This window comes from Bactrocera dorsalis, chromosome 3 (assembly GCF_023373825.1).
Source record: "Bactrocera dorsalis isolate Fly_Bdor chromosome 3, ASM2337382v1, whole genome shotgun sequence".
Classification (NCBI taxonomy): Eukaryota; Metazoa; Arthropoda; class Insecta; order Diptera; family Tephritidae; genus Bactrocera; species Bactrocera dorsalis.
Window position 1 is genome coordinate 73,050,370 of NC_064305.1, and position 19,701 is coordinate 73,070,070.

The 19,701-nt window shown below is 37.4% G+C and overlaps 3 protein-coding genes across 12 annotated transcripts in view; all 3 read left to right on the plus strand.

The window, feature by feature from the left end:
* Positions 1 to 396: 396 nt before the first annotated feature.
* LOC105223364 (VID27-like protein) overlaps positions 397 to 19,701 on the plus strand; it is a 50,954-nt gene continuing 31,649 nt past the window's right edge. Inside the window, exon 1 of the mRNA XM_049453245.1 lies at positions 397 to 816. The gene's annotated coding sequence lies outside the window, so the exon portion shown is untranslated. The remainder of the gene's footprint in view (positions 817 to 19,701) is intronic.
* Positions 4,843 to 7,018, plus strand: LOC105223363 (uncharacterized). Its single transcript, XM_011201080.3, has 4 exons — positions 4,843 to 6,212; positions 6,274 to 6,378; positions 6,437 to 6,533; positions 6,608 to 7,018. Exons 1-4 carry the CDS (start codon positions 4,983 to 4,985, stop codon positions 7,012 to 7,014), a joined length of 1,839 nt encoding a protein of 612 aa, XP_011199382.2. The 5' UTR covers positions 4,843 to 4,982; the 3' UTR covers positions 7,015 to 7,018.
* Positions 16,156 to 19,532, plus strand: LOC105223373 (uncharacterized protein DDB_G0286299). Of its 10 annotated transcripts, none has more exons than XM_049453220.1 (4): positions 16,174 to 17,044; positions 17,588 to 17,821; positions 17,939 to 18,391; positions 18,509 to 19,532. In XM_049453220.1, exons 1-4 carry the CDS (start codon positions 16,375 to 16,377, stop codon positions 19,369 to 19,371), a joined length of 2,220 nt encoding a protein of 739 aa, XP_049309177.1. In that variant the 5' UTR covers positions 16,174 to 16,374; the 3' UTR covers positions 19,372 to 19,532. The 10 variants fall into 10 exon arrangements, with proteins under 10 accessions (XP_049309180.1, XP_049309181.1, XP_049309182.1 ...); XM_049453221.1 differs by having other exon boundaries at positions 16,175 to 17,044; positions 17,588 to 17,695; positions 17,930 to 18,391; XM_049453223.1 differs by having other exon boundaries at positions 16,156 to 17,044; positions 17,588 to 17,929; positions 18,365 to 19,532.

The following is a 19,701-nucleotide window of genomic DNA, read 5'->3' on the forward strand; positions in this document are numbered from 1 at the left end:
CACATGTAGAGGAGATAGTAGCGTGCAATCTCATTCGCAAACTTATCAAATACTATTGAATATCGGTTTAAACTAGTGCCTTAAACTTAACTACAAGTTCTGTGGTTTTTGGTACTTTTGGAGAAAACGGACGTTTTGACTTTGTTTACTTTTCTTGTAAGTTATTTGCGTATCTTCGATAGTCTGGTCCTTAATAATTATACGAAATATTTTATATAGGTAAATATGTATACTTATAACCCTTTTTGTGTAAAAGAAAATAAAAAATACATTAATTTTAATTAATTGTTAATTTTCATTATATTTTATTGGAGTCGCCCTGTATTAAAATATAACATCAAGGAATGCAGCCTTGCGCTTTTGTTTACATTCGCGGTTAAGTGAATAAATTGCTGTGAACAAGCAAATCAAAACAATTAAGTTAGTGTTTTCTCTAAAATTCCAGTTAATATATAATTTAATATTCTGAAATCAAAAGTGTAAAGTGAAAATAATATATTTAAGTAATTAATTGTGTAATGCCTGTAAATATCGCGTGTGCAGCAAAAACTCTCAAATTGTGCATCGCTACGTGAGTGAGAGCAAATTTTACGGTTTGCATATGAAATTTGCCAATCTTTTGTGGAAAAGTGGAAAAAAATGTGTGAATTGTGTTTTAAAATATTTGTGTTAACAAAAAATTATGTTATTAAATGATATGAGCTTTTTTGTTATATATGTATGTATGTATTTTGCAAATTGATAAATGATTGTGCGTCGTTTGTGGTTCGTTTATGTTCGTAGCTGCTTGCCAAAACACGTTCAAGCGTGTTACAGGTAAGTCGATAAGGAAACGCAATGTTATTGGTTTTATTTATTATTATATACATACATACTTATGTACGTTATGAATATTCACTAAATTACAATAGTCACTATTAGAGACATCAGACAATCGTCTCACGCAGAATACCGATATAAGTAATATTTGTGTGTAGGTAAATATGTTAGTGTTTCGGCTATAGCCACGTAAGCGGTATCTACGCCAATAAAGTTGGATCATGCACATTTAATAAAAAAGTAATGTTTCATTTTAATGTATGTATGTATTTTTATCCAAGGTAATTGAGTTTGCCACGAAGTACGTACATATGTATGTAACACGCAAAAAGAAACGTTATAGATACCATAAATTATATACATATGTACATATATAAATGAGCAGCAGGACAAGCTGAAACAATTTAGGCATTTCCGTCTGTCTGTCCCTTTTGTATATGCCCTTAGCTTTCGAGATATCTACTTATGTAAAATTTTGGTAATAATTTTTTCTCCTCAAAAATTTGTTCGATTTTCGGAACCGTCGATACCGGACCGCAGGCCCGTAGCCAGCTTTTCATTTCGGGGGGGGGCTGAAGTAAAAACATATATAAACTTTAAATTTTCTGTTTATTAAAAAAAAAAACAATATAAATTCATATACATATTACTTAAATGATTTGTTAGTTGTAACTTAAAAAAGTATTATTGCCATATCATTAATTACTTCATCTGGATCTATTTTAATATCCCAGTGCACTGCATTAACAGCAAGTGCACTCAGCCGCTCATTGCCCATCACACTGCGTGGTAAAGTTTTTATTCTTTTTAAGGTTTAAGAAGTTCTTTCGAAAGAAGCGGTCGTCACTGGAAGAGTTGGTAAAATTGTAAGCAGGTAGTGAATATTTTTAAAATACGTTGCATCGCAATGTTGCAGTAATTTTAACACTTCTATGGTTGGATCTATTGTTGATAAGCTGGCACACCACAATCGATACTCTGATTTTAATGCTGTCATTGATATTTGCTCCTCGAAGTAAATAGTTAATTTTTTTAATTCTTCGGCATTATCAATTGCAGCAAAACATGGGAGTAGAATTTGAAATGACGAGAGTATATCCTCATTTCAAATCTTTAGACATTTGTGATGCTATTTGGCAAATATCGTTGAAAAAACCATCCGCTGTTTCTCTTTGCTGATACAAAATCCATAGATTTTTCTTGGAGTTGCACAGACAGTGGCAGCGTTAAGCTGAACAATTGCTCACAGACGAATAGACTAAGCAAAAAATCGCTTTTCTCTACCGCTGCTAAGAAGGCTGATGCTTTAGACGAAATGGACCATGTCTTACTCGAAATTATTTCCAAACTTAGTACAATGAATTTGAAAAGCTCCACAAAGCTTATAATGCTTTCATGCCTTTCTATAAACCTTGTTTCACAAAGGCGAACAAGTCGTCTTTTTTTGCTTTCTGGTGCGTGCTTCTGTATAACGTCCTGGAAAGTTGTGTTTGCATTTGAATGGTTTCTAAATAAATTTCCTATTTCATTGACAATACCAAGGCAGTTCCGTATTGAAGGTAATGACATAGTATTAGAAAGCGCAAGGTTCAATCGGTGACTAGCGCAATGAACATATCGTGCTTTTGGATACAGTTGTCTTATCCTGGTTTGCACTCCACTTAAATGCCCTGACATGTTTGCTGCTCCGTCATATCCCTGTCCAACCAACTTCGCCATATCAAGATGGAGATCTGTACAACGCTTAAGTATGACTTTTGATAAGTTTTCAGTCACCGTCTAGTGTAGTTGCGATTTATTAAAAAAATTTCCTTATTTCGGGGGGGGGGCTTCAGCCCTCTAGCCCCCCCCCTGGCTACGTGCCTGCCGGACCGTTATAGTATACAAATTCATGGATTAAAATCATGTCTGCGTAATCTTCATACAAGATATTTTGAAATGTCAGGCTTCGTGGCTAGAAAGAATTTAGAAACCGTTGGCCAGATTTTCAGGTGGCACATACCTGTGAAGGAAGTGAAAGAGCAGTCGAAGTTTAAGTTATTTCTTGTTTTTTTTTTTAATGTCAAGACTTTGTGACCAAAATACTCTATATCATTAAAAACATATGGATTGAAAGATATTATCTTTTCTGTAGACATACGCCTTATAGTATTTCTATTGTCGGTATAGGGAACTGGTTTGAGTCCAGGGTTCCTAAGGTGTGGTAGTTTCTTGGCCTTAAGCCAAACTTTTGATATGAGGCAAAGCAAAAGACTATCGAAGGCTTATCGGTATTATTGTGGGTATATGGTCAGCCGTTTAGAGGAAAGTGCTTGCATCAGAGGTTCACTAACTGATTCGATGCAAATTTGAATATTGAAATGTTTCGTGAGTATAGAATTCACGAAATGTCACTTAAGACCCTTTTGTGAAATTTTCTGGGATATATTTTTAGGTCGATTAAAGGTAGAGAGCGAGAATACATTTATAGCAAAATATGAATGGTTTCTAAAGATGTTTTAGAGAAATTTTATGATTTGGCTATTTGGATGTTGAGTTAACGAGACGGTTTCCACTCGGTGTTTCGTCTAAACTAAAGCTCAATTAATTAAGAAGCACTGATTCTATTCTTGCTTTCAACAGTTTTCTTTGATTGGACCTTGGGCACTGAATGTCTGATAATAAGATAAAGAAACATAAAGTTTACGATTAGATATCAAATATTCATTTTTCTTGTCGGATAAGCAATTTTATGCAAAACATTTTAAATCAATATTATTGAATTGTGTAAACAAACCGAACGTAGTCATAATACATATATCGTACTATAGTGAACCAGCGTTACTTCAATAAGAAGAAAGTGTCACAATGAAGAGAAAGTAAACATCACGTCGAAATAAACTATAAAAATGTTTAACAAAAAATCTTTCGAAATTTTAAAAACACGACAAAATCTACAGGACACCAAAGCAAAATGTCACAGTCACGTGAGAGGCGAAGAAGTAGGAGAAAATACAGTCGCCAACCGCTCATAAATAAATCAACACAAACCGAACAAGAGCGTTCAACGAATCAGACGCGCACAATAAATGGCTCGGTTATTTTGAAAATCACCGACTATACAAAACTTGATGATAACGAACAGAGCAGCATAGAGGAGTCATCTCCAAGTGACACATCGTCGCGTGGTTCATCGCTTTCAAAATCGAAAAGACATGAAAATGCGACGATAAATGTTAAAAGTGATGGTAGCCAAACAAAGAAAGATTGGCGCTATGCAATTGTAGACCCAGCTGAGCTGTCTATAGATTCGGATGATTCGATTAATTCAAATACGCAATCATATGACTATTTAGAACGGGAGCCGTTGGTGACATCATTGACAGATCTAAGATTAAGCGATAGCGAAGAAGAGCAACAGCAGTTATACTTAACCGAGATGACAAGTAATGAGGAAAAATTGGCTAAACTGTAGATCTAGCAGTTTTCGATTTTGAATATTTTTTGGCAATTACTTTTGTTCCACTATTTTTTTTTCGGGATCTTAATAAATCAAAGCGGAATGAGTAAACGAAAATTTCACTTTGTTTAACTCATACAGAAAATATCAGCGAATAAGCAAAAAAATTAGGGATGGTCTGGTCCTAAAAGGAATATTACCGAAAATATTGTTGCAAATTCTGTCACCTGACTTAAGCTTTAGTCATCAGAAGTGCTTAAATTATATTAAGGGGAAAGAGATTTAAATATTTTATTCTGCTAGTAATTTGAGAAACTCTCATTCGAAGGAGATCACTCTTTTTTTTCAATGGATGGGTATACCTAACTGGAATGTACCTGAATTCAAATACGGACAAGGACTTATACCACAATCCATAAAATTATGTTGGAAACCGAAGAAGATTACTAAAATAATTTTTGTTCTGATTGTACCGAGGCGTTATTTATAGCCTACAAGGTTTGCAAAACTCACAAAATTTTTCTTTTTCTTTTTAAAGTAGTTCACAAATTCTCTCAAATCAAATTTGATGGCAATAAAATTCAGTCTTTTACCGACTGTCGTTTGATATTGTTTGGTAGCTTTTTTTTATATTTTTTTATACTTTTTGTACCGTTTTATAAACATTTTTATATTTTTTTTTTTTAATTTTTTACACATTTCGCTTTTCTAAAATTTTGGCAAAATGGATCAAGAAAGCGACTACGCTGAAGAGTACGATAATACTGAGTCCGAGCCACATTTTGAAACACAGAATGCTGATCTACACAGATCGCATGACTCGCAGCAAGATGCAAAGAACCGAAGGTCCCGCAGTTCAAGTCGGGCTGGTAGACATTCGTTCCGCGCTTCAAAAATTACCACTGATGAGCTTAATCGCGCTGGTTTCCAAATCAGAACTACTATACAGTCATTCGACGATGAAGATTACGAATGTGAAGATTTTTTGAACTATGATGAGCACTTGGTGCAGTTAGAACATACGCTGCGAATGAGTTTTTTGGATAAATTTACGGGTTTACCAAATATCGATGAAATTTCTTCCGAGTCCACCGAATCTATTATCGAACAAGTGGAAGAGAAAACGATGGATATGACATTATCGGGTAAATTTGTCGATCCACTAACCGGCTTAGACATAATAGAATCCGATAAAGAGGATGAATATGAATATATGGAGATCGAAGAGTCTTACGAAGAGGAAGACGAAGGTTACGAACCATTCGATATTACCGAAGATAGTGAATTACTACAACTACTGGGACATGAGGTTTCAGAAGAACCTGAAGAAGTCGACAAGGCACTATTCGATTTGGATTATATACAGAAAATCATGCAAGCTGTAGACGTGCAGGATATCGAACAGCTCATAGTGGAGGATACACGCCGGCAAAATGAAGAAATCGTTGCTGCTTTCATTGAAGATCTATTTCAAATAGTTGCCAAAGCAACTCAATATAAGGATCCGCAAGAGATATTGCGCAAATCCGTCGACAAGCGTCGGTTAATGGATGAAATTAATGGAAAAGTGCGAACACTCGAAATGGAGCAGAGCGTGCGTTTATATCTCAATCGCAAAGTCGTCGATCATCATAAGCGTAAGCATATGTATCGCGCAATAACAGAGGATTCTGTCGAAAATCTGGAATTTCAAATGGGAAAATATCACTCTTTTTTACAAAAATACAACGAAGTATTGGGCAAAGAGGAGGAACTTGAACGTGTGACCAAAACCAAAATTGACAAATTGCATGAGATATTCGAGGAAAAACAGTGTAAAGTGAGTGAGAAGATTAGCGAGTTTGAGGCGCTTGCTTACCGCGTGATACTACAAAAACAAAGAAGGGACAACATGAACGAGGGTGAGATCGATTTAAATGTCTTCGATAGCGCGGAAAATGAGGAACGCTCCAGAGTAAGCTGACGCACTGGTAGTGGGTTTAAATAAAGTGCATTGCAAGACTTTAATTTTTCAGATTATATCTATATTTTTGAAGAAAATGGCACTGGCGCGCAGGGAACTGTCTAAAGTTCGACTTATCTTAATCAAAAAGCAGCACTTATTCACTGATCTGCAAACAGTAAAAAGAAAATAATTGTATATCTAAGCTTTGCTTGTAGTATACTTAATTCTTTTAGCGCCTCAATCAAATACAAAACATCGGCAATGGTCTAAAATTATTTCAATTCGAGAATCTGCAAAACGATGTCATACAATTGTTCAAGAAAAATGATGGTGTGTACCACAAGTATAATTTACAGTTTATTTTGATTTGTATTAAATTTTGGTGTTCCTCATTACCATCGCAGAACGCGACTCGGAGCTGGCTAAAGCTCGCACCCAGCAACAACTCGACGTTCACATTAGCTCGCATCTGAGGGAGCGCATACTGATGCTGCGCAACAGGTTGAGTGTGCAGAAAATGACCTTCCGCGAATTATTGAGGCAATCGCAAATTGCCCGACGCAATGTTTATAAACAGAAGCAGATACGCGCACAAATCCGTAAAGAAATCAAGGAGTGCACGTTTCAAGGCGGTATATTGTCGAAGCCCTCACTGATGGTTGATTATGATCGAACTGAGGAGGCGATAGATGAGAAAAGGATAATCGTTGAAGCTTTACGTAGTCAATATAAGAAAATAGTCGATAAAATTGCATACTATGAACAAATGCTAAATTCAAGATCCTCAAATAAATATGTTTTAGGAAAGTGAGAAATAGCGGTTTCCATGTTTTGAAGCAGCAAATACGAGAAACGTTTGCCATTACGTTAAGTTTGGTTTCAAAGACAGGTTGGAAGTGTTGTTGTTGTTATAACGGTTATCTAATCCTCATATGGGTGAAAAGGTTCAGATAAGTTGTCATAGATGTCATTCAACGATAGGGCCAGGAAAGGTGTTGTTTCGACGGGGTCCGAACAACGGGAGAAAAGTGTCATGCGGGGTCTCATTGCACGCTGGATATATGTTTGTTATGTCTGGGTCTATTACGGATAAGTAGGAGTTCAACTTTCTACAGTATCCAGAACGAAGCTGCGCAAGGGTCACTATCGATTCTCTCGGCAACTCGAGCTCTTCCTCGGCAATGGGTGGTGGTTTCCCTCCAAGTACCTTACCGTAACTGAGAGATAGACGGTGAAGGTATTAAGAGCTCCACTGTAAATGGCGGTCAGTGCTTGTCAGGCTAGTTACATTATTGTTTTATGTCGTCGACGTAGTTCAGGAATGACCTTTTGATGCTCCTATGAGGCAGTTCCGCTCCGAGCAGGTGACTGCAGGGATAATATCTGCGAAAGCAAACCAGCAGGAACTCCTTGGAGAGGAGTTCATTGTGCTCCTTAATTGGGAGCATACGGGCTTCGCTATGCAGGTGTACGATGGCAAGAGGCGTGCTGTCGTAGTCCGGCAATCAGAGTAGAAAGTGATTCTTCGCTTAGAACGATATCTTTTTCTTTCACTATCCGTTGGTCAGCACATTTCCAGAACTACAAGTATATTTTTATCACTGCTGAAGATGATTTACCAATGATCACATTTGATTCGGATTGACAAAAAAAAAAACTACTTTTTTACGTATTTTAAAACAAATATTTATTATCGCCTTCAAAATAAACTTCTGCGACAAGCGTATCCGCTGAACCCAATATTATATACTTTTGTTAAAAGCCTCGGCATACACGATCTTCATTCAGCGAGTTTTGATCTTTTCGGTTTCGGCTCATTTTTGGAGCGCGATTCGCTAAATTTTTTGACAGACACAGTGTTATATTCATCATGTTGACGATCCTACAGAGAGTGCACCCTAGCAAAGGATTTTGGTGAGAGTGTAGCAGTGAATTTTTATCAATGATATCGGTCACGATATTCCCTGATGAAGCTGAAACTTCACACCCTTATATTTGTGTCAAGATTAGTTCGAGTTCTTCAATTATCTTTTAGTATTTTCGATTTTGCTTTCTAAAAGAAGTGTAGTTGCTCTTAGATTATAAGGTTTTAATGCCCTAAGCAGGACAAAGTTTGTAACACCCAAAAGAAAGCGTCGGAGACTCTCGCAGGTATAAAATATATACCTAAATGACCAACATGACGAGCTGTATCGATTTAGCCTTATGCGACTGTCTGTTTGTCCGTCCGGACATTTCGATTTGACGTCCTTTTCTCTCAAAGAAACTGCTTATTTGTCCAAACGCCGACATCTGACCGTTGTAGTGAATATTTGTCATACGAGTACAAACTAATCGATCAAAATCAAGTTCTTTTGTATTGTGTAGAGTATTAGTGTACCTGAAATTTATCGCACAGCAACACATCGAAGATAGATTTTGATTGATTATACGCAAGTTGCTAGCAACCGCTCCAATTCTGGAGTGTTAGTTCTGAAGTGTTGTTAGATTTCGCCTATAATTGGTAGAGCTTTTTGACCACCATTCTCATCCACCATTAAGCAATATTAAATAATTAAATATTATATAATATACTTTAAACTTTAATTAAGATTGTAAGAATGCGTCATACAAAAAGTTTCACAATATTTTCTTGGTACACTTCCTTGACTGACTACATTTGGTATAGTATATATATTTCGTAGAAACATGTTGATAACACTTTAAAACTGCAAAGACTTTCGTAAGCATCCTTAAAATTGATAAAATTCGTTTATCAAAAAAGTTAAAATTTCAGCGGTACATGACACATACAAACGTTACAGCAATTTGTGAATTTCCCTGCTGACTGTTGCTCACTTTCCTGCGTTAGTGCGCCTTCGGTAACGTATACGCAGTTGTGTCCTATTGCATTTGCATTTACATAAGTTGCTAGAATAAAAAACAGGTTTGCATCTCTTAATGGCATCTGTTATATTAACCATTTCATGTGTGAAAAACTACTTAAATTTTATATTCATCTACTTAGTGTAATGCATTCTGCTAATATGTACATTTGTTGATCCATACACAATAGTGGATATAAGGAGGAGTCACGAACTTTATCTTATTTGTAAAAAAAATTTAGAAAGTGGACGCATTTTTATATACTTGTTTGACTAAAAGTTGCAACAAAATATATATTCTCCTATACGTTTGTTATAAAGCATTAAGAGATAAAGAATTGAGGAAAGGTTTCCTTACATGCATCATCCATCAACATCTGTTAAAGATAATAGTAACCACTGAAATCTATCAGATCACTGTTTCCCTCTTTTGGTATTCCTTGAGTTGAGTTTTCGGTGCAATGAAAATAAATAGTTTTTGCTTACGAATTGAATATATTTATATACTACATACTCGTATGGAAGCAATTCGTAAAGTTCACCCAACTTTAGCATTGTTGGCCTTCGTACATAGTTGGCTTTTGAACTCCAGGCCTCAATATTGCCGTTTGCATGCCATTAAAAGTAAATTTCATGCAAAATTCTTCCACTACAAATTTCAATGAAAACTGTAAACGAGAACTTCATGACAATTGTGAATGACAATGAATAAATATATCGATTTGCCAATAGGCAGCAACAGCGAGCGAAAACCCCAAAATGTCTGCAATGGCGTCCAACATTCCAAAGTTCACTAAGGTCTGAGTGACGTGAAGAAGTCACGCCATTTGAGCTTTACCAAATTGAATAGTTTAGAATGCGCTGTAAAGGAAAATCGTTGAATAGCCTGTCTGCCACAATGAAATTGGATTCTTAATCGAATTCAACAACTGCAAAGCCAATATACCACATGAAGCTATACATACATAGTTGCATGCACCGCACAATAAAGCTGTGATCGGAAAGTGAGTGACTGTGTGATTCCTTATAATAGTAGTAGTTGTTGTTTGTACATAGTCTGTACTTATTGTGTGCATTTATAAACATCCAGTTGTACATTTGAAAGTCACCAAGCGATTTCTGGCACTGCCGCGACAAAGTCTCATTTTGATTGCAGGAACCTTATGCTGCATGTAGTCAACTATCTAGGTAAAATGGACTATGTACACATGCATGTGATTGGATTTTATACAAACTACAGTGACGACCTCCTTTAAGCTTACGCTAACTGTTGCATAAGTACGAGGGCTGTCCGATAAATAACCGACCTAACCATAATGCACGCGACTTTTTCAAAATTTTTTTTTTATTTTTCTACATAGTCTCCTTATAACTCCACACACTTCTCCCAGCGATGCTCCCATCTCTGCAACTCTTCCAAATAGTACTTGGCGTCTTTGTCTGCAAAATACGAGTTCACGAAAGAGATTGCCTCGTCATTTGACGAAAATCTCTGCCCGCCGAATGCAGTTTTAAGTTGAGGAAACAAAAAAAAATTGCTTGGGGCGAGATCCGTTGAATAAGGTGGATGGTCAAGCAGTTCGAACCGCAATTCGAGGATTTTTTGCCATGGCGACTGTTGAGGTGTGAGATGGTGCGTTGTCTTGGTGGAACAAGACTTTCTTTTTTTGCAAATGTGGCCGATTTTTCGAAATTTCTTCCTTTAGTTTGTCCAATAATGATGCGTAGTATGCTCCTGTTATAGTTTTTCCTTTTTCAAGATAGTCGATAAAAATAATTCCACGGCTATCCCAAAAAACACTCGCCATCACTTCCCCAGCCGAATACACAGCTTTAGGTTTTTTTGGGACTGGTTCTCCCCCTTTTCAATCCACTGTTTAGATTGTTTTTTTGTTTCGGGCGTATAATGATGAATCCAAGTTTCGTCTACAGTTATCAATCGGCGCCAGAACTCGGTCTTATTGCCTCTAAACTGAGCCTACAGAGCGCTGGAAATGTTCATGCGCGCACGTTTGTGGTCTAGCGTAAGCAAACGCGGCACCCAACGCGCGGACAGCTTTCTCATGCCCAAATCTTGGTTTAATATGTGACAAACAGTTTTTTTTGACATCTTCATAATCTCAGCTATTTCCCTAACTTTAATCCGGCGGTCGTCTAGTACCAATTGATGAACTTTAGCGATGTTATCGTTAGTGGTTACAGTTTTTGGACGCCCAGGACGTTCATCATCTTCCAAGCTCCTGCGACCACGTGTAAATTCAGCTGCCCAAAATTTTACGATGGTAAACGATGGTGCAGAGTCACCATACACAGAGTTCAACTCATCTTTTATTTGTGAAGGCGTATTGCCTTTCAAAAATAAAAATTTAATTACAGCTCGATATTCAATTTTTTCCATTTTGGGGAAATCACCGAAATAGACTCACAAAAACGACTGTCAACAGATAATTTCGCAAGATAAATTTCTGAAATTTTGGCGAGTAGCTATTATAGTATGCACAATTTGAAGTAGAAACTTTTTTTTCAGATGTGCCGCTAGCTTCACGTTGAGGTCGGTTATTTATCGGACAGCCCTCGTATTGGTTAACGCAACAAAAATTTAAAACAACTGGAAGTCCAGCAAACATTTTTGGTTATGCCTCATTTTCAAATATACATATCTCCAGTTTTGATGAGTCAAGAAAGAAAAATTTCGAAAAGCTCTTCCGGCTTTGAGAAAGAAAGTTTCCGGGATGGCGAACTGGCGATTCATTTTGAAAAAGATTGGTTTCCTTAGATCATATAGCCGATAACTAGGATATCTGTCGGTGAGAAAGACGGTATTCAACAGTTTCGAAGAAAACTGCCTTACCAACTATAAGAAATGCGCTTAAAGAAAAACGTGCTTAAAGTTTTGGAAGCCGTTTACACTAAGTTACCGGATTAAATTAAATTTTTTTCTGAAAAATTGTCAAATATGGAGGATGAAGCCATGTGTAGAAGCTTTCTGAGCGCCATTCACTTGGGAGTGGGCAGAAACGATTATTTTACATATGGCTCAAGGAGCTCACGACTTTTGGTCTTGGACCATCGTCCATCGCATATAAGATTCTATCGAGCGTATTGTGTGCACGATTAAAGCTCGTCGTCAAAAAACTGATTGGATCGAATCAGTGTGGCTTTAAAACCGGAAAATCAACAAATGACCAGATATTCACCATACGCCAAGTCTTGGAAAATATCAGTAAAAGAAGATAAACAAGATTCCCAAAGATATCTGATATTGAATATCAATCTACAAACAAAAAATCAAATTCACAAGTTACCTACATCTAATTTTATTGCATTTTTTCTGTAAGGTGACATTGTTGACTGGTGTACCTTTTTTTATCGTGATTTGTAATATGTTACTTCCATCGAACTGCATATCTTTGCATGATATTCTTCGTATTGATTGGTGACATCTGTTGACGTTAAATTTCGGAATTCGTGACACGTTTTCGGTACATGACATGTCTACATACTATACATATGAATGTTTGTTTGTATGAATATGAGAGTGTATGCATGGTTTGACATTAGGTTCTGTTCAAACTTATAGTTCGTGTCTTAGGTTGACATGGAAGTAGACTATGAGGGTCGTGGGTCGCACTTAAAGAGAAAAAATTACTTGTTGATTAAATCTAACTAAATTTAGTTGGTTGTATTTGAATTATAATTTCATAAAATTGGTCTGAAATCAATTTCAATAGTTGAATCTCTTTTTCAAAAATTATATTCTTCGTTTTTATTGGCGTAGACACCGCTTACACGGTTTTCGCCGAGTTTACAACAACGTGTTAGTCGTTTTGTCTTTTTGCTGATTGGAGAGATGAAGTACCTCTTCCTCTGCCTATCCTGGTGGGTACTATGTCGAATACTTTCAGAGCTGGAGTGTTTTTATCCATTTGAACGACAAAACCTAGCCAACGTAGCTGCTGCCTCTTAATTCGCTTAACTATTTCAATGTCGTCGACTATCTCATACAGCTCATCGTTCCATCGAATGCGATATTCACCGTTTCCAATGCGCAAATAAACATTAATTTTCCGCAGAACCTTTCTCTCGAAAACTTGTAACGTCGACTCATCAGATGTTGTCATCGTCCATGCCTCTGGACCATATAACCATATCAGCCGCTAAGCTTAGTGTGTTTTTATGAGCTTGACAATTTTCGTGTGTAACAATAATTTCTAAAATTTTCGTTATTTTCTGTATGCGCCCCATATACATACATATGTACATATATGCACTGCGAACTGCGGTTCTATGTTGTATTAAAAATGGATTTGCCACATGTGGCTCTCGCTTGAAATGTGATCTTTTTTACAGCTTAGTGCAGTTAATTGCAGTTTTGTCTATATTATTCTGACAGTTTTGGTGAGCTTTCAAGCAAGTCTCTTATGACTTAGTAAAGCCATTTTGATTAGACACATGTTGACTTTATATACATATTTCTTGTTTATACAATAATTACTTCCTAAATAAATGCTATGCTTATATTGAATTCCTAGCATTTAATTGCGTGCTATTTTTTATAAAATATAAAATTCTTATCAACATCGAATTATATTTAATTTTCTAATAATTATAGTTATGTAATAAATTCATATTAATAAAATATGTGTGAATTTGAGTTGCAGTTGCCATATTCGCATATTTACTGCAGTTATGCGCTAATCATTTGATCTCTTCCCCTATGTAGTTCAAAATATAATTATAATAATCGCTGAAAATAAATATTACTCAAATATTGTTGATTAAAAATTGTAATCGCTTGTTTACTATTCGTGCTGTTTTTTGTGAAATGATTAAATAGCTAGATCCTGGTGTTATGTTGGGTATTAGTAAGCTATTAACTGAATTTAGGCGTTGATATAATCGAACCAAGATTTAAGGAATTGAATAAAACATAAATAAAGTCCTAAATTACTTAGAATCAATATATTATATACATATATATTATATATATGTCCGTATGTATGTCGATTCTATGAGAAACGATCAAGCCCGATCTTGGGTTCTGTTACCAGAGAGAGCATAGTTTGCTTTTTATCTTTCGAGATTTTACAACCCTATTAATGGAATCCGATAACTCACATCTTTCCCGTAAAATGTGACACTTTTGATGTACATACATATTCAGAACGTTTTGATGTTTTTGTGTTGTTTACAGTCACTTAAAATATTCATTTTGGCCAAAACAAGGAATTAAATCGCAAATATTTTTTCGTGAAATATAAAAGGAAACCTACTGCTAATCTGCTTACGCCCATATTTTTCAGTTTTATCTATTATCCACAAGAGTGGCTGTGGTCGGTGCTCATTCCGAAGTGTATCTAACTATCATGTTATTTTTGTTCAGTGTTTTTTGACATTTCATCATGGAAGAACTTATTTCTGTCTCAATGGGTCTATAAACAAGCAAAATTGTCGCATTTGTACGACGAGCAACCGGAAAAGTTTCAAAAGCTGTCATTTAATTCAGAAAAAAAAATTTGGTGTGGTTTTTGGGCAGGTGGAATCATCGGTTCAAATTTCTCCAAAAGCGATGCCAGTGAGAACGCAACTATCAATGTAATGATCTCGAAGACATTTGGTTTCAACAAGACGACGCCATTCACACACATCGCATCAATCAATGGTTTTATTGAGAGAACTCTTTGGTGAGCAGATACTCGTAATATCACGTTTTGGGCGGGCCGGTCGATTGGTCACCAAGATCGTGATATATCACACCGTTAGACTTTTTTTTGTGGGAATATGTAAAGTCTAAAGTCTATGCGGACAATCCCGAGCAAAACATCACGTGTGTCATTCGCAAGTTATCATTCGAAATGCCCGAACGAGTCATGGAAAATTGGACGTAAAGAATGGACCTAAGACGTAGCCGCAACCAACATTTGAAAGAGATAATCTTTAAAAAAATAATGAAAAAGAATATTCTATGAAATAATAAAAAACATTTCGCATTAAATTTAAAGTTTTTGTATCTTTTTTTTGAAAAAGTAGGAAATGGATCGCCTTATATTATTCTTGATTTGTCGGATAACATTACACATTTCCCTTAAAAATAGATGAACGTCGAAGGCATCGATAATGCAGCATGGTATCGCTGCCGAGATGTAGTGATCGTATTGTGATCAGTTATTATGGTTTTAAAATTTCTCTTTACAAGTCTTGTGCGATCCATATATTGCAAGATATGAAAATTTGGGAACATTTCGGAAATGTTTCAATTATTGTTGACAGCATTTGGAGTCAAAATTTTTATTCTGGTTATTTAAAACAAAAATTCGTGAGTGAAAGAGTTGTTGACTCGTTGGTAACTAAGAACACTGTTGATAATTTAATCACCACATAGTGGCTTTTTCCAGAATTAAAAGACCTTTGGCTTATCTTGCACTTTATTTTGCATAAACACAGTTGTTTAGTGTCTTTAATCTAGATGAAAGTCTTAGTAATTTAGTCGCCTAGAACGAAAAATAGGATTATTTTGCTGCAAATACAGTCATAAGTTTGAATTCCGGCTAAAAAAATTTCCGTTATTCTTGATTTAATGAATCATTAGTAGATAATTTGGCTAAAGTAGGATTATAATTACTGTATGCTGAGTGATGAACCGAATTAAGTTAGGGATTTGTTAGCAAATATCTACTAGATACAAATGTTTATTTGATATGAACTCATGAAAGTAATTATATCTCATAATATTTACAATTATATCTCATAAGATCTACACATACATTTTCATTTCATTGCGACCACGCATGTAACGCCTTCCCTTGGTAGAGAACAAACTTTATTGTATTCTAACTGGTTTATCTTCAGTATACGCACCATGACAAAAACAACCACACCAAAAGATTGTTCCTTATCGCTACGTCCTCTGTGGGAATTAATTCATCAGAAACTAACAGAACGTTGTCAGTTGAGTATGACAAGCTTGACGTTCGAAATAAAAGTTAAAAAGCAACTACACTTGCACTTGTAAGCATATGAAAAGCTTTTTATTTGCCAGACTGTAAAACTAAAGCACTGATTAAGTCACTAGTATGAGCACTGCTACTGATTGCTGTCCGAACTGATAGCCTTAATGAGACTGACACAAAAGCATTGCAGTCAGTGCAAAAACGCGCTTGCAACGAAACGGTTTTGCGACAAGAACAAATCCATTAGTTTATCGAGTAACCCGAACAACATTTCAAATCACTTAAATTAAGTCGTAAAGGATTTGGTTTGACAATAAAATTGCCTGTGGAAGAGTGACATCGACGCGTTTATTCGAGATGCGCTTACTTCCGTCGGTGGCGTTGCTGCTGTTGGCGGTCGCGTTAACCACTGCGGTACCGCTGCCTGTCAAGGATAAGGACGAATCCAATTCTCTTTCAGTAGAAGAAGTTGGTGCGCCTGACGCAAGCTCGGACGAGACACTAGAAGACACAAAGTTACTTGAAAAGCGTTCCGCTGACGCCATACCCGACGTAGACTTGTGCAAACACCACAAGCACAATAAAGACAGTAATGAATTTGGTAGTGAAGATGCTTACGAGCGTTATTATCAACTCGAAAAATCATATAATAGTGAACTTCGAAGGAAGCGTCAGAAAGTTGACAAGAAAGACTCATCACAAGAGGATTCCTCCGAGTTGGAAGGCAGTGATTTGCTAGCACAAGAATTACGTAGAAAGCGAAAATCTGACGATAGTTCATCTGAAGAAGATTCATCTGAGGAGAAAGGTAGGCCAGGTGCACCTGGGGCGAGTGAAGGTGAAGGAGGCAAAGGCTCAGATGGAGCGCGCAGAAAACGAAAATCTGACGATATTTCATCAGAAGAAGATTCATCTAAAGATTCATTAGAAGAGGAATCGACTACAAATACCACTTCATCAGAAGAAGAATCGACCACAAATTCTATTTCATCAGAAGAAGATTCATCCGAGGAAGAAGTCAAGCCAGGTGGTGGCGACGGCCATGGTAAAAAGAGATCAGATGGACCGCGTAGAAAACGGAAAACTGACGATAGTTCATCAGAAGAAGATTCATCTGAGGAGAAAGGCAAAAAAGGTGGACCTGGGGTGAGCAATGGCGAAGGAGAAAAGGGATCAGATGGAGCGCGTCGTAAACGCAAAGCGGACGATAGCTCATCAGAAGAAGATTCATCCGAGGAGAAAGGCAAAGCAGGTGCAAGCGGTGGCGAAGGTGCAAAAGATTCAGACGGAGCTCGTAGGAAACGAAAAGCTGATGATAGTTCATCAGAAGAAGACTCATCCGAGGAGAAAGGTAAAGCAGGAGCACCAGGTGCAAGCGGTGGCGAAGGTGCTAAAGGTTCAGACGGAGCTCGTCGAAAACGCGAAGTTGATGATAACCTTTCAGTAGAAGATTCGACTAAAGATTCATCAGAAGAAGATTCGACTACAGACACCACTTCATCAGAAGAAGAATCGACCACAAATTCCATTTCATCAGAAGAAGATTCATCAGAGGAGAAAGTCAAGCCAGGTGGTGGCGACGGCCATGGTAAAAAGAGATCAGGTGGACCGCGTAGAAAACGCAAAACTGACGATAGTTCATCAGAAGAAGATTCATCTGAGGAGAAAGGCAAAAAAGGTGGACCTGGGGTGAGCAATGGCGAAGGAGAAAAGGGATCAGATGGAGCGCGTCGTAAACGCAAAGCGGACGATAGCTCATCAGAAGAAGATTCATCCGAGGAGAAAGGCAAAGCAGGAGCACCGGGTGCAAGCGGTGGCGAAGGTGCAAAAGGTTCAGACGGAGCTCGTAGGAAACGAAAAGCTGATGATAGTTCATCAGAAGAAGACTCATCCGAGGAGAAAGGTAAAGCAGGTGCACCAGGTGCAAGCGGTGGTGAAGGTGCCAAAGGTTCAGAAGGAGCACGTCGTAAACGTGAAGTTAATGATAGCTTTTCCTTAGAAAATTCAACTAAAGATTCATCAGAAGAAGATTCGACTACGGACACCACTTCATCAGAAGAAGAATCGACCACAAATTCCATTTCATCAGAAGAAGATTTATCCGAGGAGAAAGTCAAGCCAGGTGGTGGCGACGGCCATGGTAAAAAAGGATCAGGTGGACCGCGTAGAAAACGCAAAACTGACGATAGTTCATCAGAAGAAGATTCATCTGAGGAGAAAGGCAAAAAAGGTGGACCTGGGGTGAGCAATGGCGAAGGAGAAAAGGGATCAGATGGAGCGCGTCGTAAACGCAAAACTAACGATAGTTCTTCAGAAGAAGATTCATCCGAGGAGAAAGGTAAGGCAGGTGCACCAGGTGCAAGCGGTGGCGAAGGTGCAAAAGATTCAGACGGAGCTCGTAGGAAACGAAAAGCTGATGATAGTTCATCAGAAGAAGATTCATCCGAGGAGAAAGGCAAAGCAGGAGCACCGGGTGCAAGCGGTGGTGAAGGTGCCAAAGGTTCAGACGGAGCTCGTCGAAAACGCGAAGTTGATGATAACTTGTCAGTAGAAGATTCGACTAAAGATTCATCAGAGGAAGATACGACTACAGACACCACTTCATCAGAAGAAGAATCGACCACAAATTCCATTTCATCAGAAGAAGACTCATCCGAGGAGAAAGTCAAGCCAGGTGCGGTCGACGGTCATGGTAAAAAAGAATCTGGACCGCGCAGAAAACGCAAAACTGACGATAGTTCATCAGAAGAAGATTCATCCGAGGAGAAAGGCAAAGCAGGTGCACCGGGTGCAAGCGGTGGTGAAGGCGCCAAAGGTTCAGATGGAGAGCGAAGGAAACGAAAAGCTGACGACAGCTCATCAGAAGAAGATTCATCAGAAGAAAAAGCTAAGGCAAAAGGTAGTGGAGCAAACAAGCTGGACATCCGGCGTTTAAAACGAAAAGGAGACATAAGACTTGCACCGAAGAGCAATGAAGATTTGAACGACGTGCTTAACTTTAGTTTAAACTCCGATGAAAACAGAGAGTCTAATGAAGTATTGGAATTTAAAAAGGATTCCTCCCTGGAAGATTACGTGCAGGGATGTGAGGTAATGGATGCAGATTCGGATGAAGCCAACGAAACGACCTACATTGAAGATAGACGTAAACGATCATTAGAGAGTGTAGAGAAAACTGAAAGCAGCAAAGCATCAGGAGAGAGTTCCAAACAAAGTGCAGAAGACAATACGAGTGAAGAAAACGATGCCGTAGCTGATAGTGCAGACGAATCCCAACAAAATTCGAACGAACGCCCAAATGGTAAACAAGTTATTCCTAAAACCGAATCTGAAGAAAGCGAGGAAGATGACTAGGTTTTCGCCGTGATGTCTTAAACTACTTAGGAGCGAGCCACTGTAGATGCCCAAATGATGTACTGCGCTTTAATAATAATATACAACAATTTGATGCTGTATTTTTTAAGTTTCGTGTTATTGTGTCTTTAAATAATAAATTATGTACATACATTCTTAAACTAATTTGTTGTACTACAAAAACGAACATAACAGATAATTTGCAGTTTGTTTATATTAACCTTTGTAATGTTGTTGCAAAAACTGTATAAATATATCAACGCGCATGGAAGCTTCTTATCAGCGCTGCCGGCAATTGTCGGCTTGACTAAATGCGCGAGTTCCAACTGA

Bases quoted from the DNA above. Each gene is read 5' to 3' on its own strand.
- LOC105223373 (XM_049453219.1), top strand. From the start codon at position 16,375: ATGCGCTTACTTCCGTCGGTGGCGTTGCTGCTGTTGGCGGTCGCGTTA. The intron at 17,045-17,587 runs GTGGTGGCGACG...AAGTCAAGCCAG, and splicing joins CGAGGAAGAAGTCAAGCCAG to GTGGTGGCGACGGCCATGGT. The intron at 18,356-18,472 runs GTAAGGCAGGTG...CCGAGGAGAAAG, and splicing joins AGATTCATCCGAGGAGAAAG to GCAAAGCAGGAGCACCGGGT.
- LOC105223363 (XM_011201080.3), top strand. From the start codon at position 4,983: ATGGATCAAGAAAGCGACTACGCTGAAGAGTACGATAATACTGAGTCC. The intron at 6,213-6,273 runs GTAAGCTGACGC...TTAATTTTTCAG, and splicing joins AAAATGAGGAACGCTCCAGA to ATTATATCTATATTTTTGAA. The intron at 6,534-6,607 runs GTGTGTACCACA...TTACCATCGCAG, and splicing joins ATTGTTCAAGAAAAATGATG to AACGCGACTCGGAGCTGGCT.